Source organism: Panthera leo, chromosome F3 (assembly GCF_018350215.1).
Source record: "Panthera leo isolate Ple1 chromosome F3, P.leo_Ple1_pat1.1, whole genome shotgun sequence".
Lineage (NCBI taxonomy): Eukaryota > Metazoa > Chordata > Mammalia > Carnivora > Felidae > Panthera > Panthera leo.
This window is the reverse complement of record NC_056696.1, coordinates 48,154,655-48,179,965: the sequence shown is the minus strand read 5'-3', so window position 1 is coordinate 48,179,965 and position 25,311 is coordinate 48,154,655. Positions and strand designations below refer to the sequence as shown.

Below are 25,311 nucleotides of genomic sequence, written 5' to 3'. Positions count from 1 at the left end.
AGAAGCAGTTAACCCTATACTAAATTCCAATATAGATGAATAAAGCTTACTCCTCGTCATATTCCAAGAATCCAACAACTCTCCCTCCAAAGAAAATTTCCCTAGTCCTCCATTTGCAATACAGAGTCCATTCTTACGGGCACAAGGTTGGGGATAAGAAGAGGCTCACAAGTCAGAAGCATGGGAGAAAGGAAGAAACTTCCTAGCATCTACATTTGGAATCTGAACTTTAACCTCACCAAGAAGCAAGGCGATAACACACAGACAAATTCTGAATTACTATTAATATATGTTATGTACTAAATATGCTTTGTAGACTAATCTAATATTCAGGTATTCACATTTTTAATGTGAAAATGTGTTCTGTCTTCTAGTCCTATTGATCTATAAGTGAATACTATAATAAATTAATCAACCATCTTGATATGGAATTACAGAGACTTAGTTTTTAATCCCTTGCAAGTTACTTATATGAGTCTCAGGTCTTGACTATGATATGAGAGTAATAATACCTCTCTCACAAGATGGAAAAAAGACTTAAGGAGATGACATATTCAGCCTACTGTAATCCAAGTAAAATAGACAACAATCTGCTTAAAGTACAGACATTATTTTTAACACAACTAAGATAATACTTACTTTAATTTTTCAAAATTCTCAGGCTCTAAACTCCATATTTCTTCTACTTGGGCTCCTCGGCAACCTGAAATAAGAAATTATTTCTTCAGAAAACAAAATAACTCATTTTTTCCTTCACCATTAAATAAAATATTAACTGAAAGGAATGTACATTTAGGGGCCATGAGACATGACAAATTAAAATGGTAAAACTGGGGGCGCCTGGGTGGCGCAGTCGGTTAAGCGTCCGACTTCAGCCAGGTCACGATCTCGCGGTCCGTGAGTTCGAGCCCCGCGTCAGGCTCTGGGCTGATGGCTCGGAGCCTGGAGCCTGTTTCCGATTCTGTGTCTCCCTCTCTCTCTGCCCCTCCCCCGTTCATGCTCTGTCTCTCTCTGTCCCAAAAATAAATAAAAAACGTTGAAAAAAAAAAATTTAAAATAAAATGGTAAAACTGATAAAGCTCACAGACAAATCCTTTTAATTCCTTTACTATTTCCTAATTATTTATAATGGGAGTATATTACTTTTACAATTGAAAGAGGTTTCAAGTTTATTTTCACTGAAACACCACCCCGACTTCTCAGTCCCTCTCAATCTGTCTCTTTTACAATCCACTCTTTCTACTCAATTGCTGTTTCCCTTTTACTTACACTTTTTTTTTTAAGTGGTAATAAATAACTACCACTTACCAGTGACTTTCATATCACATATTTAGCTCTGACCCTTTCCCTAAATTCAAATTCTATACTTTTTAATTTATTTATTTAATTTTATTTTATTTTCAACTACCTCAGAGTCCGCCAAACATACCCTTCCTTAGGACAGTGGTTCCCAATCAGGGAAACTTTTCTTGTACCTTGCCTCCCTAAGAAAGGTTTTACAATGTCTGGAGACATTCGTCACAACTGTCACCAGTGGGAAGGCCTTGCATCAGTGGACAGAGGCCAGAGATGCTAAACATCCTACACTGCACAAGACAGCCAAACAGCAAAGAATTATCTGGCCCAAAATGTCAACACTGCCAAGACTAAGACACCCTGCTCTAGTAGTACATATCAGAGGAACTGTGTACTGGTTAAGAGGTTGGCCTCAAAAATGCCAGGGTTTGCATCCCAGCTCCTCCATTTGCTAGCTATATAACCAACCTCTCTGTTCCCATATTCATGGAGTTGTTGTGAGGAATAAATGAGATAATTTTGTATGCATGAGATACATTTAGTACAGTGCCTGGCACACTCTAAGGGTTTACTGAATGTTAGCTAGTATCATCAAAATACAAAAAAACAGCCATATTTACCAGTGCCTTCTATATGTAAAGTGCTTTAAATGCATTTTCTCTAATCACTGCAAGGCAAGTATTATACAGAAGAGGGTTAGGGATGTTAAGTGGCTTGCCTAAATTCACTACAGCTAGTATACACAAAAAACAAAACAAAACAAAACAAAACAAAAACTAATTAAAATACACATCTGGTTCCAAAGTCTGGACAGTTTTTAATATTCCAGATTATTGTCAAGTAAAAGCTAGAGAAGCCTTTGGCCTATCTGGAAAAAAAAAAAAAAAGAAGTTACAAAAAAAATTCAGTCAACCAACTACATGACTTTGGGCATTCATACCATTCCAGGACTCAATTTGTTATATTCAGCAACTATCTATTAAGAATTCACTCTTGTATTAAAGATATATATACAAGGAGAGTTACTAGGCTGTTTATAGTAGAAAACATGTTGATAGACATTTACATATAGGAAGCTGGGGGGAAAGAACTTACAAATGTAAACCTGTATTTATGAGCATTGAAAAGGGCACAAAAGGACACTAATGCAATTGTTAATACTGGTTACTGCTATTGGAAATCAATTGTAAAAAGGCCAAACATTAAAACACAGTATACTAAAAGAACAAAAGTCCACTGCATAAAAGTGTCCCCAAATCTTTTGCACGGGTAGAATTTCAAGTGATGACGCCTGTTTAAACAACTTTAAGCTAAACAAACACACAACGTTTGGGGTACAAAAAACATACTACTCAACTCTTAATATCTATCTCCTTATATACATTCAGTATCTAATAATTCCCTTATGTACATTCAATTTCAAATAATACATGGTATAGGAAAGAGAAGCAATGATTCAAGAGGCATGGTTCCAATCCGAGCACTGCCTTAAAGTTCTTAAACTTGAGCAAGAACATAATGTTCTGGAGCCTCACTTTCCTCATGTATAAAACAAGAATACTTCCTGCTTCATCCAATCCACACAATTCTTGTGAGGTATACATTATCAAACACTAAATACAAAGAATCACTTAATGCAGACTCCCTAACATATATAAGTAAAAAGGTGGGTGTGGGGAGAAGGCTTTAAAAAGTTAACAAAATGCTGGTATTTTACAAATACCTTTTATGTGCCAAGCATGGTACTAGGTCCTGGCATGGACAGAAAATAATAAACAATAGTCGCAATACTTAAGAACTTCACAACTAAGGGGAGTCTGGCTGGCTCGGTCAGTAGAGAATGTGACTCTTGATCTCAGGCTCCTGAATTCTAGCCCCTCGTAGTGGGTAGACTTTATTTAAAAATAAAACATTGGGGCGCCTGGGTGGCTCAGTCGATTGAGCATCCGACTTCAGCTCAGGGCATGATCTCGCGGTCCGTGAGTTCGAGCCCTGCGTTGGGCCCTGTGCTGACAGCTCAGAGCCTGGAGCCTGTTTCAGATTCTGTGTCTCCCTCTGTCTCTGACCCTCCCCCGTTCATGCTCTGTCTCTCTCTGTCTCAAAAATAAATAAATGTTAAAAAAAAAATTTTTTTTTTAAATAAAGAATAAACAAAACAAAACTTCACAACCAGTAGGAAACAGGTATATACAACTCAAAGTGCAGCATGCATAACATGCCTATGAGAGGTACACCAGAGAGCTTTCTGGAAGTTAAGAAGCAGGAGAGATGATTACTACCCTTGCTGATCAGAGCAACTTTCATGGATAGTTGAACTAGGTCTTAAACAGGATTAACATAGGATTTGTCATCCAAACCAGGACTCTGCTCCAAAATGAAAGGAAGTACTGAAATGAAAACATTTGAGATATTTGTGTATTGACTAACACATTTGTATTATGATACTGGTGGCTCTGTAAAATAGTTCTATTCAAAAACTAAGTTCAAAAATAATTTTCTTTAAAATATACCTGGAGCTTTTCTCCTGAAGAAAGATAACTCTGGGAGGGCCCTCTGTTGCCAATGCTTTAAATTTAAATGTAATGCTATCTTCCAAAAGTTTTGACAATTTGTTATTCCCCTAACCTCACCAAATCTACGAGAAGTAAAGACATGGCCCTGGCTTCTACACCTCCTACAAAAAATAGTCCCAGATATCATCCCTAACCATGTCATTCAATGGTACGGACAAATGTCATTTAGTTAGCGATGTCACCAAGTAGGAAAATCTGCATTGTGGACAATCACCCCAAAAACAAGGACTAGACTCAAATATTTGTGAACCCCAAACTGGAGAGCTGTTAATTTGTATCCCTAATGAGAAGGCTCCATTTTGGGGTCCTCAACAATTATAAGCAATACTTGCTTCTAAGCATACTAGATGCACTCTCATAAGTATACTTTGACTTTCTGTATGAAAGCCAAGCATTAACTTGCCTCTCTCCTCCAAACAAGGGAACATGTACCTCAGGAGAACTCCTAACAGAGCTTCATGTCAAGGAAACACTATATTGGCACCAAAAGTCATTCAGATTTGTCTCAACTCCTGGGCCAGAGTTGATGTGAATGATGGAATTCTGCAAGACTCCCTCCTGGCAAGCCCAGGAGGAGTCTGTGCAATTACTACCTATACCTGAGTTATGGCCTTCAGCCAAGATGAAAGGTCAAAACAAAAACTTAAGGAGAAAGCCACTGCTTTCTAATGTAAACACAATAAGAGATAAACAGATTCGGTACCAGCTCTGTGGGTCAGGTCAGATTAATCAGAGAAGCTGAAGGGATGGCATGTTTGGGGTAGAAAGGAGAAATGGATTTTATTGGGAGACAACTCTCAATGAGTTTCTCCTGTTTCTGCTTATCTTCTGGGAGGAGTTCTGGACTATCTTTTCAAGGATGTTATTTCAATAAACAGACTTGAAAGATAGATAATGTCTCCCCCTGGTGCAAAGACAAGACTTACTTGCTGTCCATAGTATCTTCCTAAAGCCAAAGGCCGAGCAGGTTTGCTAGTAGCCTCTTTAATAAAATTGGAAGTTCCCTAAACTCAGGGTTCCTTAGCTATGACACAGACCCATGTGTGCAACATCCACCTCTATCTACTGCCACTCCCATGGATTTATAGGACAAGGGATCCAATGCAAATGTGAATCTCCTGTTGCCTACTGTGCCAAGGCTAATACATAATACAGTCTTTTATCCCTTTATCAATATATCAATAATACAATCCTTTATAATATAAACAGGCTAACTTGTTAGCTGGCAAACAGGTTAAAATATAATAGTACATATTTCTTAACAGATGTTGGATTTTATCAAATGCTTTTTGTGTCTATTAAGATAATCATATAGGGGCGCCTGGGTGGCTCAGTCGGTTGAGCGTCCAACTTTGGCTCAGGTCATGATCTTGTGGTCCGTGAGTTCGAGCCCCGCGTCAGGCTCTGTGCTGACAGTTCAGAGCCTGGAGCCTGCTTCCAATTCTGTGTCTCCCTCTCTCTCTGCCCCTAATCCACTGGCATTCTGTCTCTGTCTCTCTCAAAAATAAATAAACATTAAAAAATTTTTAAAAAAAGATAATCATATAGTTTTTTGGGTTTTTTTGTGTGTGTTACTTTGGTGAATCACATTGAATCCCAAATATTAAACCAACACTGAATTCCTAGGATAAACCCCACTCAGTCATGACATATTGTCCACTTAATAGATTATTAGATTTGATTTACTAAAATTCTGTTTAGAATTTTTGCATTTATGGAGTGCCTGAGTTGTTCAGTCAGTTAAGCATCCAACTTTGGCTCAGGTCATGATCTCATGCCTCAAGGGTTTGAGCCCACATCCGGCTCTGTGCTGACAGCTCAAAGCCTGGAGCCTGCTCTGATTCGGTCTACCTTTCCCCACTCATGCTCTATCTGTCTGTCTCTCTCTCAAAAATAAATAAACATCAAAAAAATATATTTTTTTAAGAATTTTTGCATTTATGTTGATGATGGAGTTAGGTCTGTAGTTTCCTTTTCTTGTAATGTCTTTTCTGTATTGGGTGTTAGGATAATGATGGCCCTCAGAGAATATTGGGAAATATTCCTTCCTCTCCATTTTTTCTGGGAAAAGTTTGTATAAAATTGGTATTACTTAATCCTTAAATATTTGAAATAATATACCAGTGAAGCAATTTTGGCTACAGTTCTCTTTGTGGGAAGATTTTAAGTTACAATTTCAATTTATTTAATAAAGTAAGGCTATACTGGTTATCCATTTCTTCTTATATAAGCTTTGGTAATTTATGTCTTTAAAGATATTTATACATTTCACCCAAGTTGTCAAATTGATTGGCATAATAATGTTTAGAATATTCCCTTATGATCTTTTTTAATCTACAGACTCCATAGTGGTATCATCTTACTCCTAATATTGGTCATTGTGTCTCCTCTACTTTTTCTTTTCCTTTTTTTTTTTATTTTTTTTATTTTTAAGATTTTATTTTTAAGAAATCTCCATACCCAACATGGGGCTTGAACTTACAACCCTGAGACCATGAGTTGCATGCTCTACTGGAGCACCTGGGTCACTCAGTGGGTTGAGTGTCTGACTTCAGCTAAAGGTCATGATCTCATGGTTGGTGAGTTCAAGCCCCACACTGGGCTAGCTGCTGTCAGCCTGTCAGCACAGAGCCAGCTTCAGATCCTCTGTCCTCCTCTCTCTGCCCCTTCCTGGCTTGCATTCTGCCAAAAATAAATAAATATTTAAAAGAGTTTTATGCTCTACCAACTGAGCCAGCCAGGTGCCCTTTTCCTCTCTTTTTTCTGACCAGGCTGACTTGGGGTTTGTCCATTTTATTGATCTTTGACAAACCAGCTTTTAGTTTCATTGATTTTCTCCACTACTTTTCTTTTCTGTTTCACTAATTTCAACTCTGATCTTTATTATTTCTTTTCATCTGCTTACTTCAGATTTCATTTGCTCTTTTTTCTAGTTTCTTGAAATGAAAGCTGGGGTCACTGATTTGTTATGGAAAAGTAAATGCAGTCCCTGCTATTCCATCCTGGCTAGAAACAGAAGTTTATAGCTTCTGTTTTTAATTGGTAGACCATCATAGTTTGTTTTGGTGCATTCATGAATTATGTATGTGCCACACCAATTAAAAGTATGTGTCTGCTCCATCAGTTTCTTTTTTTTTTTTTTTTTTTTTTTTTTTTTTTCAACGTTTTTTATTTATTCTTGGGACAGAGAGAGACAGAGCATGAACGGGGGAGGGGCAGAGAGAGAGGGAGACACAGAATCGGAAACAGGCTCCAGGCTCTGAGCCATCAGCCCAGAGCCTGACGCGGGGCTCGAACTCACAGACCGCGAGATCGTGACCTGGCTGAAGTCGGACGCTTAACCGACTGCGCCACCCAGGCGCCCCTCCATCAGTTTCTTAATAAGGATTTTGTTTTATCATGATGCTATAGTCCACTAAAATTTGTATTTATATATTCACTGACTCCACAAATAATTTCCCTTCCAATGAACTACCTTTTAAAATAAATTTACATTTGCATTCAGAACACAGTAAGATTGTCCACTTTTGAAAGAATGAACTTCAAAAAACTTTTTTAAAGCCAAGAACTAGCTAAGAAAAAAATGGAAATGATTGAAATACACTTGTTTTCTCTTTGAAACTATCTGATGATGATATACAACTACCATCATTTAACTTTTTGCAACATTTTTCTGCTAATGTGGCCAATCCATTAATAGCAATTACTTTTAATTTGTGGTAGTGTAAGAAGACGCAGTTACATATTCTTTTATGCATGACTTTTATAATCATTTTCAATTCTAAGTTTTCTATACGTATGGGACTGAAGCAATAACTGTTAATGGAGTGGATTAATTTAAAAACAAACTTGCCTAGTATAGTATTTCTTAAAGTTAACTTTACTATGTCATAATAGCTAAGGTTTTAAAGGTAAGTTTTATGGCTAAACCTACAGACATCTCAAACTCAATGTCCAAAACTGAATTTTCTCATCCATCAAGCTTGTTCTCTTATACTTCACCTGCCATTCAAGCTAGAAACTATGGAGTCATTTTCCCCTTTTCCCCTACATCCAGTCAGTCAACATTCCTATCGATTTAAATATAGCAAAATTATTGCAATTACCTCCTCCTCTTTAACCTATTAGTTTATGTCAAGCTAATCACCTGACTCCAACCATTTTAAGAGACTTCTAGCTTCTCTGGCTTCATTCCACTCCACCCTGCACACTACACTTGGTAAACCTTTTTTAATTATAAAAATGTCATTTCAGCATTCCAATATCTTTGACAGTTAAGTCCCCAGTAACCACAGGGCAATCCAAACTATACAACTCAGCAAACAATCTAGCCTCAGTTTACTTTTCAACTTCAGATTGAAATATTCCTCTGGTCTGTCACATACATTTTTAGTCACTTTGCTAGGTGTTTCCTATGCCATATACTTTAACATTACTACTGTTTATGTTTTTCCTTCTGCCTGTGCTCTTCCATGACCTGTGTTCCCGTTACATTTTGTACACACTCTAACACAACAATTAATACACCATATTAGTTGGAGTGTCAGATCTTTAGAGGAGCACTTGTGGTTCATTCACAATGAAAATTCCCAAACCCTCCCAGTGTGCCTAAGAACATAGGCTTGATAGGTAAACATACGTAGGTAAACAAACGTAGGTAAACATATGCTTGATAAATTATATTCCAAACATTCAGCTATGTACGATAGTATCTATATCAACGTTTAATTTTCATCTCCAGTACAAGTTTTAACATAATAGCTAGAATTAATAATACTTGGAAAAAAAAAAAAAAACGTAGCCATAAAAATAAACTTACTGCCCAAAGAAAAGGATGGGAACAAGAAGGGCAGGAAAGGATAAAAAGTCAAATATGCTGACTATTTAGGATGTAAGACAAGGAACACAGCCAGAAAAAAAAGCTGAGGAAAGCATGTGGCCTCTGGTCTAGAGCACTAGCTCAAGAAACCACTTTACCGGAAGCCAAAAAACGATCAGGGAGAATAACCAGCGAAGTGGCTCGTCAGTCCCACGCAGTGAGCCTGTGGGAACATCCGCAGAACTAATCACACACTCAAGGTGTTCGGCTTTGAGTAACTAGAATCTCGGGTTCCTGCGCGGCTTGGGCCATATACCCTACCGTGGAGGAGGCACACCCTAGGTTTTCTTGCAGAACTGATGGCCCGAGACGTGCACCTGGGCACACCTGCCGGGTATAGGGAGCGCTCCGCAGAAGAGCGATGGTAGAAAGGGAAAGATACACACGGAAGGGCGGGGGCGGGGGGAAGCGCTCCAGTCAATTAAGCAAGTAACTGACTGCCGAGTCCTGATACGACAGTGCACAAGGCAGATACGATCCCTGCCCTCGTGATGTGGAATCACTGCGGAAACGCGACTGCCCAGGACTGAGACGGGGACGAGAGCCCTCCGCGATCCAGGTTTCCAAAGTCGCTTCCCTTCAGACGCGAGGTGACCGCAGAGAACCACTCTATGCCCAGCCTGGGCCTCCTCCCGTGACCCCCGGCCCAGGACGGTCCCCTTGGCTCTCACCGAATCCTTTAATGAGCTCGGTGAAGACCCCGGGGTCGCTTTCCATGAGGCACCACTCCCCGGCATTGCCCGTCATGGCCCCGGCCACACACCGCCCCGCTCCACCTAAGGCTCTGGCCGCCCCCCGCACCAGCTGCCGCCGGGCACTGATCTCAGCAAACCCGCCGCTGAGCTCGTCAACCCCACGTCACCCCGCCTACTTCCCGACAGCCTCCGGGCGCCGTCACCTGCAGCGCGACTAAGCGCGGGAGGACGCTCTAGCCACCCAAGAGACAGTGAAACTCTTCCTAGGCCGTGCAGGACCCGTAGCGGATTCGGAAGGGGCCGGGGCCTAAAAAGAAAGGGCGGGGACTCAGTACGCCGGAGGAGGTAACATCCGGGATCCTCGCCAGTCTGGAGCGAGGGCGGGGCAAAAGTAGAGGGGCGGGGCTCGTTCCCGGGAGCCGAACCTGCAGGCCCCGGCGGTGGTGGAGTTGGAGCAGTTACCGCCAAAGGGGTGCAGCTGCTTCTGGTCGTTTTCCCGCGCCTCGCAGGGCTTCTCCCAGTGGCGCTGCGGGTTCGGAGGGTCGGCCGGCAAGCACAGGTGAGGAAACTGCGGGAGGCCGACTGGGGCCCTTTGTGCGGTCTGAGCGGCCCCGGGGACTCGCGAGGTTTAGCTGATCCTCCATGTCCCTCATCCCGCATCCCTGCGACCGAGGCCGGAGCAAACACTTCGCCAAACCATCGTTCTCCACCGCCCTGCCTCCGCGTCCCGCCCTTGCTGGGTAACGAAACCAGCATCGCTGTGGGCACAACCTTGCTTGCCCAGGCTGAGACGCTCCCGAGGGTGGGCCCTTCCCGAATCCCGGACCGCTCCGGCTTGTGCTTCCATAGCTTCCCACAGGCCAGCGTCCGGAGGTCCCGCTTTACTCCTCCTCTTCCTCCTCCTCCTCCCGCGGCTTCTGCGCCGGGAGGCGTTGCCCCGGCTCTGGGGTTTGGAAGAGGGATTTTGGTGCAAAGACAGAAGGCGAATTTATCCTCGAGGGAATGACGAGAAGAGTGAGATCTGTTCTGTAATCCGTGGGGACGATAGACAAGTGTAAGGGGATGCGATGCCTAAAAGAAAATTAGGTTAAAAAAAACGTAATGTATTAATCGAACATTTGTAATGTTTCTAAGATTAAAGGAGTTAAACCAAAAATGCCTATTTTCGCTAAACCGTGAAAATGCCCTCGTTCAGCAGACCTCTGTTAAGATTATAAATCTTTAAGAGTATGTGTATTTATGCATCACTCCTTAAAGCTCTGAGTTCCAAGAAGGGCCTTTGGCTTCCAGAAAAAAATATTTTAGTAGAGAAAACTGATTCCTTGCTTCACAAACAGGTGTCCTATACATCGGAGTTAACGAGCACTGTGTTATGGACTAGGTGAAGCCACAAAATTAACATGACAAATATTACTGAGGGAAACAAAAGAACAGTTTTTATTGAAGCAAGCATGGTTATGGGGCGCCTGGGTGCCTCAGTCGGTAGAGCATCAGACTCTTGATCTCCTGGTTGCAAATTAGAGCCCCAAGTTGGGCATAGAGATTACTTTAAAAAAAAAAAAAAAAAAAGGCCTGGCTATATTGTGGAGTAGAAATCAAAATTTGTATAAATTGTTTGTTTGTTTTCATTTGAAACTTTTGAAGTTTGTCCCTAGGAGACAGGAAAAAGTTTGTGAGGCACAGGAGTCTAGCTGCAGTTCCTTAATGAACCATACCTAGAATGAGTGTCACTGGAGTCCATAGCTGTTTGTGATAATGTGTGTTATTTTTTAATCTATGATATTGCCATGAACTTGAAAGTGTTTTCTGTGCTGAATAAATACATCATAACTAACATTTTTATGAACTTGGTGGCTGTGGTAGAAAGATCCCCCTAACTGAAAAATTAGCCCTTTACACAGCCTGGAAGTAACCAGAAAGGGAGTTTAAATTTTTTTTCACTTATTTTCACATTTAATCCTAAATTTGCATAAAAAATCCAGATTTCTGGGTCTTTGAGGAAAATGAGAAGATTTGGTAATACAAAGTGCATACTACATGGCGACCACTTGGCTGAAGATGCACGCCTTCAGGATGGCATGCTGTCATGTTTGCAACAGGTCGTCACCACTTTTTATTGCATCCCACATGACATGATCAACTCAGGTACACCAGCAGTCTGAATGATAGTTGTTTGACTTTGTGGCCCCAGTTTTTGCAGTATTGTTTCTTTTAAGTTGTCTTGCACTCTCTCATAGGTGTACATCAGCTTTGACTTCATTTAAAAACGGTTAATGGGGCGCCTGGGTGGCGCAGTCGGTTAAGCGTCCGACTTCAGCCAGGTCACGATCTCGCGGTCCGTGAGTTCGAGCCCCGCGTCAGGCTCTGGGCTGATGGCTCGGAGCCTGGAGCCTGTTTCCGATTCTGTGTCTCCCTCTCTCTCTGCCCCTCCCCCGTTCATGCTCTGTCTCTCTCTGTCCCAAAAATAAATAAAAAACGTTGAAAAAAAAATTTAAAAAAAACGGTTAAGCTGCAAAACTTGTTCGACCTCATGGGATGAAACATTTTCAAGTAATAAACGATCAAGAGAGTTTGCAAAGATATTCAGATGTGTACATTCAAGAAAAACAGGAATCCTCAAAAACACTGTATTATTAGTACTGTTAAAAGAGAACAGTAAACGTTGTTCTAATGAATACAAAGCAGAAAGAACTGCTGTTACAGACATACGACAGTACCCAAGGCAATATGTATATTGTAATATACAATATACATTTTGTATATTAATTACTGGCATTCGCTGATTTTGCAGTCAATATTAAGAAAGAAAGAAGTGGGCAATGTATAAAATGTCCACAACCAACTTCAAATTGTGGCTATGCCTCTAAAAATACTGTGACCTGTTTAATTCTTCCCCAAATTTTAATTTGCGGAAGTTTAAAATAACTTCAGCTATGTTAGAGTCTTTAGAATGGTGTGCTTTAAGAGCTCTGGATAGGACAGGCCAACCCAAAGAATTAACTGTCTTTTTTTTTTTTTTTTAATTGTTAATCTGGATTTACAACACTTCATTATTCAGGAGTGGATTAATTGATGACCAGGCTCTGACCTCACTCACTGCCCAACTGCCTTCTAAATCACTGACAGTGGAGCTTAAGCTCCGAGGGGGGAGATGATTGGAGTTGGGGAGAGGAAAAATTAAGATACTGTATATATCTGTGTGTATCTCAAATTGCTTTCTAAAGACAAATATAGGAAATACCTATAAATAAATAGTTAAATAGATAAATAGTTAAATAGTTAAGTAGATAGTTAAATATCATTTGAATTTCTATTTAAATAACTTCCCAAATATAGCCACTTTTTAGTTTTCGTTTAATGACAGATTTTTGAGAGAATTGACGTGTCATGAAATTCACTATTTTAAGTATGCAATACAGTGAATTTTAGTATATTCACAGACTTGTGTTGACATAGGCAGACTGGGTCCATGGACCCAGAAGGAGTCCTGCAGGACCAGCCAAGAGGATCCTTGGCCTTAGGAAGGATAGACATCAAGTGAGAGCAGAGTTTATTGAAGATACAGAGAGGGGACAGATACAGAGTATCTGAGAGACTCAGAAAGGAGAGTAGAGTAGTCTCAGTTTTGTTTGGGCTCTGGTGCTTTTATTAAGGATTGTGGTCTGGTCCATATGTCTTCTCAGGCATCCAGAAACTGGTCAGAACGAGGAGTGCTCAGGTGTCCTCCATAAGTGACTTGTGCCCTGGAGCCAGGGATCTGGCGGCAGTGTGCCTGGAGTCAGTGTCTGCAACCTTGCTCTTTCACTCCGATCTGTGCTGGAAGACTCCAAAGAAATCATTAGCTCCTTGACCCTTACAGAAAGGGAATACATTTTTTGTACTAGAAGTGTAAAGCGTGTGTAAGGTGGGGTGCAGGTCCTAGCAAGTGTAGAAGCAGGAAAAGGAGCAAAAACACAGCTCATGGAGTCGCTTTAGTTTCTGTATCTCAGTGTGAGCGTTCACCATTGTCTAATTTCAGAACATCTTCATCACCCCGTAAAGAAACCCCTCACCACTTTGGCAATTCTTCAAAAGGTTGAATATAGAGGTACCATATGATCCTTCGTTTTACAATGTATGTGGGTCTTAATTTCTCCAGCTCCTCACCAACACTTATTATTGTCATTTTGATTGTAGCCATCCTGGTGAACGTGAAGTGGGATCTCATTTCAGTTTTGTTGTGCATTTTCCTGATGAGTAATGATATTCAGCATCTTTTTATGTATTTATTGGCCATTTGTACATCTTTGAAGAAGTGCCTGCTCAGATGCTTTGCCTGTTTTTTAATTGGGTTATTATCTTATTATTGAGTTACGAGTTTTTTATATATTCTAGATACAAGTTCCTTATGGTATGATTTGCGTGTATTTTCTCCCATTCTCTGGGATCTCTTTTCACTTTCTTGAGGAAACACAGATTTTAAATATTGTTGAAGTGCAGTTTATCTTTTTTTTTCTACTGTCCCTGTGCCTTTGGTGTCTGTTTTGACCCAGTTCTCTGACACAAACTCAGTGTTCTGCAGTTCAGTTCAGTTCAGTTCCAGAGTTAGCTTAAGATCCCACTGATGCGGTTTGAAGTGTTGGGGTTCGGAGCCAACAACCAAGAAAGAATTATTGAGATGTTTTCGGTGCAAAAAGGTGGTTTTATTAAAACGCGGGGACTGGACCCATGGGCAGAAAGAGCTGCACTGGGGTTGCGATGGGTGACTGATTATATATCTTCATGGGAGGAGGGGTCTAGTCTCGAAGGTATTTTGGAAACAAGGTTTCCAGGACCTTGAGAGGCTAGCTGCTGTTAGGAAAAGGTCATTTATTACTGTTTAGTAAAAACTCAGTAATGAGACCCTTCAGATATCTATCAGGGGACCATAAGCTTGGAGTATGATTGCCAAGATACATCTTGGGGGGGGGGGGGTGGCGGGTAGTAGAGGTAAAGGAAGTTTCCAAAGGAGTTTTTATATGTTAAGTAGACATACGATTCCGGGGGGTCAGGCTAATAAGATTGCCTTTTGCCCTTAGCAAAGTCAACATCGAGGCAGCTGAGCTCCCAGAGGAATGTCAATCTGCCTGTCTTGAGGACTTGTCAATGGCCTGTAAGTTATAAGGAAATTTAATCTTTTATTCTTCTGCCTTTGTTTCCTACATCACCACAAGTTAAAGGGCAAGATCCCCAACAAGACTACCCTTTCTTGAGACACCTGTTATAAGTAGGGTCTCTAGTCTACGCAACCAACTACAAATTCAGGGCTTCGCACAACCCCCTCAGGGTCAATAATTCACTAGAATGACTCACATAACTCTCTAAAAACGCTATCCTAATGATTACAGTTAAATGATATGCCTGAGGACCAGCCAAATGGAAGACACCTATAAGCCAAAGTCTGGAGGCAGGAGAGGGATACCCTCTGTGTGGAATCCTGGCTTGTCACACTCCCAGCACATCAGTTTGTTCACCAGTTAGGAAGCACCAGTGAACTTTGATATTTAGAGTTTGTATATGGGATTTTATTACTAGGCATGATTGGTTATGATTGGTTGACTGTGTGGTTGAACCCAATTTTGGGCCCTACAGCCCTCCTGGGAGTTTGATCTGGCCCAAAATTCCAACCCTCTAATCAAATGATTAGTCTTTTTGGTGACCAGCCCCCATCCTGAAGCCCAGAATGAATCACCACATTAGCATAACAAAAAGACTTATCAATCTGGAAATTCCTAGGATTTTTGAAGCTCTGCCAAGAAAAAAACTAGATATTCTTTATTATACCGCTGTCTTACCACCTAGACAATTTTAAAGTTAATTTATATATCAGCACTCAGGTACCAGGAGAGTAGCTTAGAAGTACTGCCATTCTGCTTTTCATATTTAACTTTAAATTTTTGAGTCTGATAAATTTACACAAGCAAGTAGAGAGGGGCCATTCATGCAATCTGTCCCACTGTTTTATGTTGCATCCTGGAAAGAATAGTCATAGAACCGTGTGAAAAGCTGGGCATTTTTTCCTGTAAAAATGTTAAAAGGGTATGTCTTCATGGTTGTCATTAGTATGTGCAAAGGATAAGATTCCATTGACACAGCTGTGAATAAGTAACTACATTTCTTATGGTAGAGATTACAAGGGTTACATTTAGGGATTTTTCTTAGGCATCTTCCCTAGATTAAAAGTTCATTTTGCTGCTTGCTCAACAAGATACTTATACCTGATACTAAATGCATTAGAAAAACTTCCAAAGAAATACTATTCTCAAAAGACAGTTTTACTTAGTATTCATTACTTCCTCTTCATAACTTCTCATGTATTACTTTTTATTGTATATCCATTTACTGCATATAGTACTTTTTTTCTAATTACCAAATTTATCTTAAAGGCTTGAATTATATTTTTAATTGCACATGTTGAGACTTATTTTTAAAAATGTTAGAGGAAAGAAAAGGCAATCATACATAATTCTTAGATGGTTCAGAAAATTACTTTAATATTGCTCTGTTATTCTTAAATATATATTACTAATTACTTAAAAGTGATATCCTAGGTTCAGAGAAGGGATACACAACTAAGACCCAGTCCCTGCTCTTAGTGGAACTAAAGATACCAGCCAGACATGCTGACAAAAAAATAATAAGGGAAAGAACTTTGAGATTTGAATTGGGACCTTTAAATCACACTTATTGGGCTTTGGTTCAGGAAAGCTGTTGTATTAGCATAATTTGATATTGAATATCATTTCTATATTATTCAACTAATAAGCAGGAATAGCCAGGTGAAAGTACTACCCAAGGGTATTTTTGTAAAAGCTAAAGATGGGGCTAGCAATATCAAATGCAGTGCAAAGGTCAAAATAATAGAAAATTTTCTACTGGAATTAGCAGTTAAGGTGTCAGTCTTTGAGAAGCCTCTTATCCTTCTCAAAAGTTTTTTGGATTAAAAGGCAGCTAAACAGGCATGTTAAAGAGGGGGTAAGAATAAATAGCAGAAGCATCATTACTGCAGCAGCAGTTTCAGCCTATGCTGCACTCAGTAAATCAGTCCCTAATGACTAATATAATATGATCATTACACAGTGACACCATCTGAGGCCTAGGCCTCATAATGACACTGATTATTTCCAACACAATTCAAATTACTGTCCCCTGCCCCCGGTCACCTTCAAAATGTGAGGCTCTCCATTCTCCCATGCATTTATCCCCATATCATGATGTGTTCCCCTCTCTGAGACCCAACCTCATGGCTCCCTTACCTGCCAGACTTCCCTCAATCTCCTTATTCCTCTCGTTTCTCAAATCTGTCTACACTCTTAATGAAAGAGATGTCTCTCTTGCTGTCAGTAGGCCAGTCTCAACCTGGATGCTCTAAAGCTTATTATGTTTGACTTCTTTTAGTGATCTCATCCCCTTGGTTACATCCTTTACTGTCTTCCACTCCAAATTGAATCATTCCACCTCAACCTCAATGTCTTCTCATCTCTCTTACCTTCCCTTTATGCTTCTGTAAAGAGTAGTCCACTTGTGAAGCCTTCCTCATTGCATACTCCTAATCTCTCTTACTTATTTATTTTCAGAGAGGGCGTGTGAGTGGGGGGAGGGATAGAGAGAGAGAATCTTGAGCAGGCTCCCTCCCCAGCGCAGAGCCCAACATTGGGCTCATTGCTGGGCTTGATCTCACAGCTGTGAGATCATGACCTGAGCCAAAAGCAAGACTCCGATGCTTAACCTACTGAGCGACCCTTGCGCCCCTCCTAATCTCACTTTGTTCAGGCTCCTTCTTGCAGGATTCTACAACAGTTGCCCTTCTTCATTCACTCCTGTTTGCTAAATCCAGTAGTCATTTTCCAGACTTTACTTCATCTCTGAGCATTTGGCATTACAGCTATGGACTCCTTGAAATTCTCTTCCCTGTGGTCCGTGATACCACTGGCCCTGGTTCACTTTAAGTCTGTGTACCTGTGTAAGAGAAACCTTCTCTTTCTCTTTTAAAGGGCCCTTTTCTCACTAGCTCTTAATTGTTAATATTCATGAGGATTCCATCTTAAGCCTTCCCTACAATATATAAACGTGCCTAAGCTTGTATCATCTTTGTGATGATGTACAAGAAATACAAAATTTCTTTTACCTTGTGTTGCCCTTTAAGCTACTACTACCTCATCAGTTAACATTTCGTTACAGCTGTGCCAATATACTTAGTTCTTTTTCTAAAATCTAAAGACAGCAAGATTTCAGAAATCCCTTTCTGGAATACATTCCCCCAAACTTTATATACCAGTTTTTCAGTTTGCCTATTCTGCACAAGTCTTCCTGTATTATTGAGACAACATTATTTTATTCTCTGCTGACTCTCAGTACACTTCTATTAGAGCACTTAATTACAGTTTGCTTTGTATTATATGTATATTTCTACCTCACTGACTAGAATGTGGGTTTTTTTTGAGGGCAGGGAAAAACATTTAAAAAAAATCTTTTTAGGGACACCTGGATGGCTTAGTCAGTTAGGTGTTTGACTCTTTTTTTTTTTCTTATGTTTATTATTTTGAGAGAGATAGTGGGGGGGGGGGGTGGGTGCGAGGGGGCAGGCAGAAAGAAAGGGATACAGAGAATCCCAAGCAGGCTCGGTGGTATCCACCTCTTGATATTGGCTCAGGTCCTGATCTCAGGGTCGTGAGATTGAGCCCTTCTTCAGGCTCTGCACTGAGCATGGAACCTGCTTGGGATTCTTTCTCTCCCCCCTCCACCCCCTTTCTCTGTCCCTCCCCCACATGCACACGTGCACACACACACACACACTCTTTTTCTTAAACACTTAAAAAAATCCTTTTAGTGGAACAGGGCTCTCTTTCATGTCTTACATCTAATATGCAATAAATGCTGGTTGAGCTTTATTTTCTGGTCGTGTTGTTTTGTTTGTCATGGGGAGAAACCTAGTGCACTATAGTGGTATAGACAGGAGACTTGGGGCATCTAGACAGGCAGCTGTACTATAGTTAGAGTAGCAGTGGACTGATAAAGTAGTGGACAGTTGTGGTTCCATTAGGAGGATAAAAAATGATATTGTTGCCATGCAGCTAGTAGCTTTAGAGATAATGGAAGGAAGAAAGTACAGGTAGTTGATCACATAAATTACAAATGAGCACAGTTGATAGGATGTTAATCAGTATGTTCTCAACTACAGGTAACAGAAAACTTACAAACGGCTTAACTATACAAAATGTCTAAGTAAAGATACAAGGATACAGAATTTCTAAGTAAGGCATTTCCAGGTTGCTCGATGATACCATGGACCCAGATTCCTTCTAATTTTTTTTCTGTTCTACCATCCTTATAAATGAGTGTGTCTTCCTAAACTGGCTCCCCTGTAGCTCAAGATAGTTGCCACACTCCAGCCATCACTTTAAATGAATGTCTCAGGGTAGAAAGGGAGCGTTCTTAGTAAGAGCCCAAGCCCGCTTTTAAGAGTGAAGAAAACCTCAGAAGTATTCTCTGCAGACTTACTGCACACGGGCCAGTTAGATGCCCATCCCCTATACTTGTCACATGGCAAAAGAAATGCGAGCATTACCTGAGAATTTGTGATCAGTACAAATGTGTAGGCCTCACCCCGGACATAAACTAAATTAAGAAAGAAACTTTGGGGGTGGTGGGTGGAACACACAATTCTGCATGTTAACCAGCAATTCAATTACTTTGGATGCACACAGAGTTTGAGAACCACTGGCTTAGAGTAAATCAAGATTCATCCGATAGGTCTGGAAAAAGGTCTAGCCTCCCCTAAAGGACATTACTGCCAGGAAGAAAGGGGAGGGAAGGAACGGATGTTGGATATGCAACCAAAACTGTGTACGCAGTTATTCAGGGAGTAAGACCTTTCTTAGCCTCAGCGACCACAGCTGCTCTCCCTACCCCTTTTTATTCTCTCTCTGGGCCTTCAGACTGCCTGCTAAACTGCCTGCTTAGTCTCTGACGCAACAAACTTATACCTCCAAAATATAACCTCTTTGTTGTTATTTCTGGTTATCATACTACCACTTAATGAGCCTAAAAAATGCTTTTAAGTTAAAAGACTTTGTAACAGATTTCAAAAAATATACATTAATGAATGTTTTCAAAAATAAATAAAAATAAATGTATTCCTTCTTACAATTTTATTGTTTCTAACTATAATAACATTTTGCTTTTTGCTAGGTTTCTTAAAAGACAGAAGAATGGAGGAATCAGTGAACCAAATGCAACCACTGAATGAGAAGCAGATAACCAATTCCGAAGATGGATATGTATGGCAAGTCACTGATATGAATCGACTACACCGGTTCTTATGTTTTGGTTCTGAAGGTGGGACTTATTATATCAAAGAACAAAAGTTGGGCCTTGAAAATGCTGAAGCTTTAATTAGATTGATTGAAGACGGCAGAGGATGTGAAGTGATACAGGAAATAAAGTCATTTAGTCAAGAAGGCAGAACGGCAAAGCAGGAGCCTATGCTCTTCGCACTTGCCATTTGTTCCCAGTGTTCCGACATAAGCACAAAACAAGCGGCATTCAAAGCTGTTTCTGAAGTTTGTCGCATTCCTACACATCTGTTTACTTTTATCCAGTTTAAGAAAGATCTAAAGGAAAGCATGAAATGTGGCATGTGGGGCCGTGCCCTCCGGAAGGCTATAGCAGACTGGTACAATGAAAAGGGGGGCATGGCCCTTGCTCTGGCAGTTACAAAGTATAAACAAAGAAATGGCTGGTCTCACAAAGATCTATTAAGATTGTCACATCTTAAACCTTCCAATGAAGGTAAGCATAACAACCTTTGGGTTGGGGGAAGTTGCAAATACCGATAAATAGAAATATTTTATTTGAAACAGGCTTTCATTCTCAAAACACATTGGTTGACTAATTCAAATGTTTAATACTACCTTGGAATTAAACACCTACCACAGGCAATCCGGACATTACTAATCAAGAATCAAATGACAGATTTACAGATTAATTTAATATTCTAGATCTCACAGTGTCACTGTGCTGGCTAGAATGCTTACCCAAGTGATTACGGACTATGACAGCAGCATGGACGTGATGAAAGCTGTAGGAAGCAAAGCTATCCTAGCCAGTAGACGGCAGATAGCCAGGCTGTACTGTTCCAGCCCTTAAGACTTTTTCTTTCCCTCCCTGTCTTCCTAGGACATATGTTCCATGGAACCTAAAGGCTGCCTGAAATAGTGCTGAACTTAACAATTCAGGATGTTAATTGTCTCCAAGCAGTCAGCCAGGGGACATGGTAACTTGCGGCAGTTTTCTGTGTCTATGGGAAGAGACTTTTGAGAAGTTAGTTGGATGTACACTAATTACTTAGTCCTTCTTCGAAGGGAAAAAAAAACTTTTGGGCAAGAAGAATGTAAAGTATAAGCATCCACAAAAATCAACATGTCCAAAATTTGCTTTTTTTAATACCAGAAATGAAACTTGAAAAGACAGCTCCTCATGAATTCCTAATTTATCATTTTTTTATTATGAATGGACTTTTTAAAATGAAATTTAAGCAGTAAATTGTTGCGAATATTTACATATACAAACACCTGGATGTTTTGTTTTTTTATTAGAAATTACGTGCTTGTTTTAAATAGCTGGATAATACATAAAAATATAATACAGAAAGTAGAATCCTGCCTCTCAAAAGAAATTACTATATACATTGTATATTACTCCAGATTTTTCCTAAAATACATTGTTTTATTTAAAATTTTTTTATAGACCTCCTTTGGGTTTTTTTGTTTTGTTTTTAATGTTTATTTATTTTGAGGTGGAGGGGAGGGCCATAGAGAGAGGGAGACAGAATCCCAAGCAGGCTCTGCACTGTTTGCACAGAGCCCAATGTGGGCCTCGAACCCGCGAACTGTGAGATCATGACCTAAGCCGAAATCAAGAGTCAGACGCTTAACCGACTGAGCCACCCAGGTGCCCCTAGACCTTGTTTCAGTTAAAAGCAAATTGGTATTTCTTCAAGTCAGTAGAAATAGTTGCAAATATACCATTGAATGAATATACTATAATTTATTTAGTCTCATTGAAGACAGTTAAGTAGCTTCTGGGTTTTCATACTATTACAAAAATACAGAGAAAAAATGTGTATAACGTAAATATTTTTATAAAGACTAAACCCACAAAGAGTATATAGAAGTGGCCAGTTTCCCGACATTTGAACAGTGACTATTACCAGTGGTTTTTAATCTTTGCCAATAGGATAGGTGAAAAATTATACCTTACTTGAATTTGTGTTTGTGGGCAAAAGTTTATCTTTCCATGTGCTGCTGCTGATTTGTAATTTGTTGCAGAGCATATTGTATCTTTGCCCTTTTATCCATTGAGTTGCTGTTCTTAATATTGATAGTCACTATTCATTCAACAAATGTTTATTGAGCACCTACTATGTATGGGCACTGTTCTAAGAACTTGGGACACTTAGGAATTAATAACATGTTATCATGCACTTTTCCCCCTTTTTTTTCTTTGTCAATTTTTTTGATTGGGGTTTCTGGCACACTAAAGTTTGGAATTTTAATGTAATGAAACTTACGTGTTTTTATTCATAGATTTTTGTTTTGTGTTAGATTTAGAGCAGCCTTTTCCAACATAAAGTCATAAAAATATTTACCTGTGTTTTTTTCCTTAAAATATTCATGCTTTAATTTTTTACTTTTAAATTTTTGATTCAGTATGAGAAGAATGTAGGGATCCAGCTTTATTTGTCTGTTGAGACACCAGATGGTGGTGTGGACCTAAGTGCTAGTTCTAATTGGAAAAACTGGTTTCTGAATTTGTGCAAATGGTTATACTGGGTTTCGAATTCTTGGTCGATAAAAAGAAGAATTAGTAAATGTTTCCTAAACTTGTTCCCACAGACAGTATTCTTTAATTCTAAATTTTTTGAGGGCAGAACTCATACTTAAAATCTGGCGGTCATAACAGTATGTTCAGGCATAAGAGATCCCTAGGCTTCTCAGAGTGAAAAGAATTTAGAATCAAACTCTAAGCCACCAAGTAAGTAATATTTTATTAAAAAAAAAAAAAGTTGTAGTTTATTCATTTTGAGAGAGAGTGAGCAGGGGAGGGGCAGAGAGAGAGGGTAAGAGAGAATCCCAAGCCAGCTCCACACTATCAGCACAGAGCCTGACATGGGCTTGAACTCTGGAAATACAAGATCGTGACCCAACGCAAAACCAAGAGTCGGACACTTAACTGACTGAGCCACCCAGGCGCCCCCCAAATAAGTAATGTTTTAATATTTTGACCAAAATGTGTATTTAAAGTAGATAAAACAAGTCAAAATATGATTTAATTAATCACGTATTTATTGTGTACTTAACTGTGTGGCCACCATAGAATTTGGGTATGATAAAAATAAGAAGACTGCCTTTAAGAAAGTTTTATTTTAGTTGGAAAGACAAAATAGAAGACATGCTTACATATGAAACATTTAGTAATTTAAGGCAATATAAGATTTTGGACTAAAATCTGGAAGGTAACAAGTCACAGTACTTTACAAGTTTCTACATACTAATGTTGACTTTTGATCAAATTATTTAAACTAGAGACTAGGGACAACACATAAGCTCAATCTGCCTTACAGATGGATTTTACTTGGCCTGCACAATATTTTAGAAAAAAAATGAATTCTTTGCTAATATCACTTTTAAAAAATCAGAAGATATATAAAAATACCTATCCTGGATACTTTTGAAAATACCCTTTTTGGCAGCACTAAGCCAAAACTTCACTAAAACATTTGTAGGGCATACTCACTAGTCCCACAGTCTTTTTTTTTTTTAAGTTTATGTATTAATTTTGAGAAAGAGAGCGAGAGCATGCGTGAGCAGGGGAGGGGTAGAGAGAGAGGGAGAGAGAGACTCCCAAGCAGGCTCCGTGCTATCAGTCCATGTGGGACTCGAACTCACAAACCATGAGATCATGACCTGAGTGGAAACCAGCAGTTGGACGCTTAACTGACCGAGCCACCCAGACACCCCTCTAGTCCCATAGTCTTCACCACTCTTTATTATATAACCTGTTCCATTTGTTTATTTTACCAACATTTACCCCATAGACCTTTTTGAGGGTGATAACTCAAATCTCCCCTTCCACATTTTACAGAAGTAAAACCTAAGGCCTGGAATGATCACACAGCCATCTTTTGGCAGAATGTAGGCTAGAACCCAAATTTCCTCAGCCCCGCAATCAAGAACTCTTTCAACTATTAAAAGAAATTATAGAAGATGGGGTGCCTGGGTGGCTCAGTCAGTTAAGCATCGGCTCAGGTCACGATCTCACAGCTCGTGGGTTCGAGCCCTGCGTCGGGCTCTGTGCTGACAGCTCAGAGCCTGGAGCCTGCTTCCAATTCTGTGTCTCCCTCCGTCTCTGCCTTTCCACAACTCACGCTGTCTCTCTCTCTCAAAAATAAACAAACATTAAAAAAAAATTTTTTTTTAAGAATTTATAGAAGAAATGAACACATTGTTTTCCTTTTTTTAATTTGGACTGTAATACTTTATCTTTAAAAAATTACAAATTACCTACCTAACTGTCCACTTCCACTTACCTCTGCTATTTATAAATGCTTATTTATTTAGCAGCAGAAAGGGACAAGTGAAAGGAGATTAACTGAGACAGATCTGTAGTTTTGTGAATTTTCTGAGATTGTGAACCTGAGATAGGTATTGTCTACCCAAGTTTCTAATGCTGGTGTCTCAAAAAGAAAAAAAAAGGTTTATCGTAAAATGACTAATGGTATAAGAGACTTTTCTCCAGAGCTTCTTTTAAAACAATTATGATGGAATAAGCAAAATCATTTGACTCCATTGGCTTGAATGTGTTTGTTATATCACAGAAAGCAGCCTCACAGCTTAAAAGGTTAAGCTCCTCTGTGTCTACTTATGTATATCCCATATTCTCATGCTGTTTGACTTCTTTATTTTCTTAAAGGACTTGCTATTGTAACCAAATATATTACAAAGGGCTGGAAAGAAGTCCATGAATTGTATAAAGAAAAAGCACTTTCTGTGGAGACTGAAAAATTATTAAAGTATCTGGAGGCTGTAGAGAAAGTGAAACGCACAAAAGATGAACTGGAAGTCATTCATCTAATAGAAGAGCATAGATTAGTTAGGGAACATCTTCTAACAAATCATTTAAAGTCTAAAGAGGTAAGTGGCTTATAGTATGCATGTGATTAAGCATGAGTAATTTGATACGTATCAGGTATTAAAATTTATGCTATGTATAAAAGTAAATTATGACATGTGATTTATATGGATAACTATACATTCAGTTCTTTTTAACAAAAATCTAAAATATATCTTGAGGTTAATATTTATTTAAAACACTTAATACAATGTCCAGATGGAGTTTGCATTCAGTTAAGTGTTATTTCTGCTTCAGAAAGGCTGGTTAATTTGCCTTGTTAATTAAAAATAAATAAAATTCTTCTATGTGATTCCTTCGTAAAATAGACTTCACTTTCTTACTCTAGTGAAGAGCAAGTTAATTTGATAAGTCTTTGACCAATGCACACAAATTTTTATTTAGAAATACTTTGAACCCCATAAGAAAACCTTAAAGAATATATTCTTAATATTATACAGTTAACATGTTGATTCATTTCCTCTCAATTCCTTACATTTCAATCTATGTTACTGCAATAGGTATGGAAGGCTTTGTTACAAGAAATGCCTCTTACTGCATTACTAAGGAATCTAGGAAAGATGACTGCTAATTCAGTGCTTGAACCAGGAAATTCAGAAGTATCTTTAGTATGTGAAAAACTGTGTAATGAAAAGCTGTTAAAAAAGGTAAGTATTGC

At 39.4% G+C, this 25,311-nt stretch overlaps 2 protein-coding genes across 8 annotated transcripts in view; one reads left to right on the top strand and one right to left on the bottom strand.

Annotated features, from left to right (window-relative positions):
• Positions 1–10,308, bottom strand: part of UCHL5 (ubiquitin C-terminal hydrolase L5) — a 40,172-nt gene extending 29,864 nt beyond the window's left edge. For 2 of the 4 annotated variants that reach the window (XM_042926410.1, XM_042926411.1), the window contains exons 1-2: positions 9,869–10,308; positions 640–703 (exon numbers count right to left, since the gene is read on the bottom strand). In XM_042926410.1, the coding sequence (XP_042782344.1) occupies positions 640–703; positions 9,869–10,199 (395 nt within the window). In that variant the 5' untranslated portion in view covers positions 10,200–10,308. Of the gene's footprint in view, positions 1–639; positions 704–9,419; positions 9,608–9,868 lie in introns of those variants that run through there. The other 2 variants (XM_042926412.1, XM_042926413.1) reach the window with 1 other exon arrangement.
• The window catches only part of RO60 (Ro60, Y RNA binding protein), a 25,506-nt gene continuing 9,960 nt past the window's right edge, over positions 9,766–25,311 (top strand). Inside the window, exons 1-5 of one of the 4 annotated variants that reach the window (XM_042926407.1) lie at positions 9,766–9,788; positions 14,501–14,574; positions 19,653–20,252; positions 24,435–24,655; positions 25,154–25,300. In XM_042926407.1, coding sequence (XP_042782341.1) covers positions 14,568–14,574; positions 19,653–20,252; positions 24,435–24,655; positions 25,154–25,300 — 975 coding nt within the window. In that variant the 5' untranslated portion in view covers positions 9,766–9,788; positions 14,501–14,567. Of the gene's footprint in view, positions 9,789–9,898; positions 10,003–14,500; positions 14,575–19,652; positions 20,253–24,434; positions 24,656–25,153; positions 25,301–25,311 lie in introns of those variants that run through there. The other 3 variants (XM_042926408.1, XM_042926406.1, XM_042926409.1) reach the window with 3 other exon arrangements.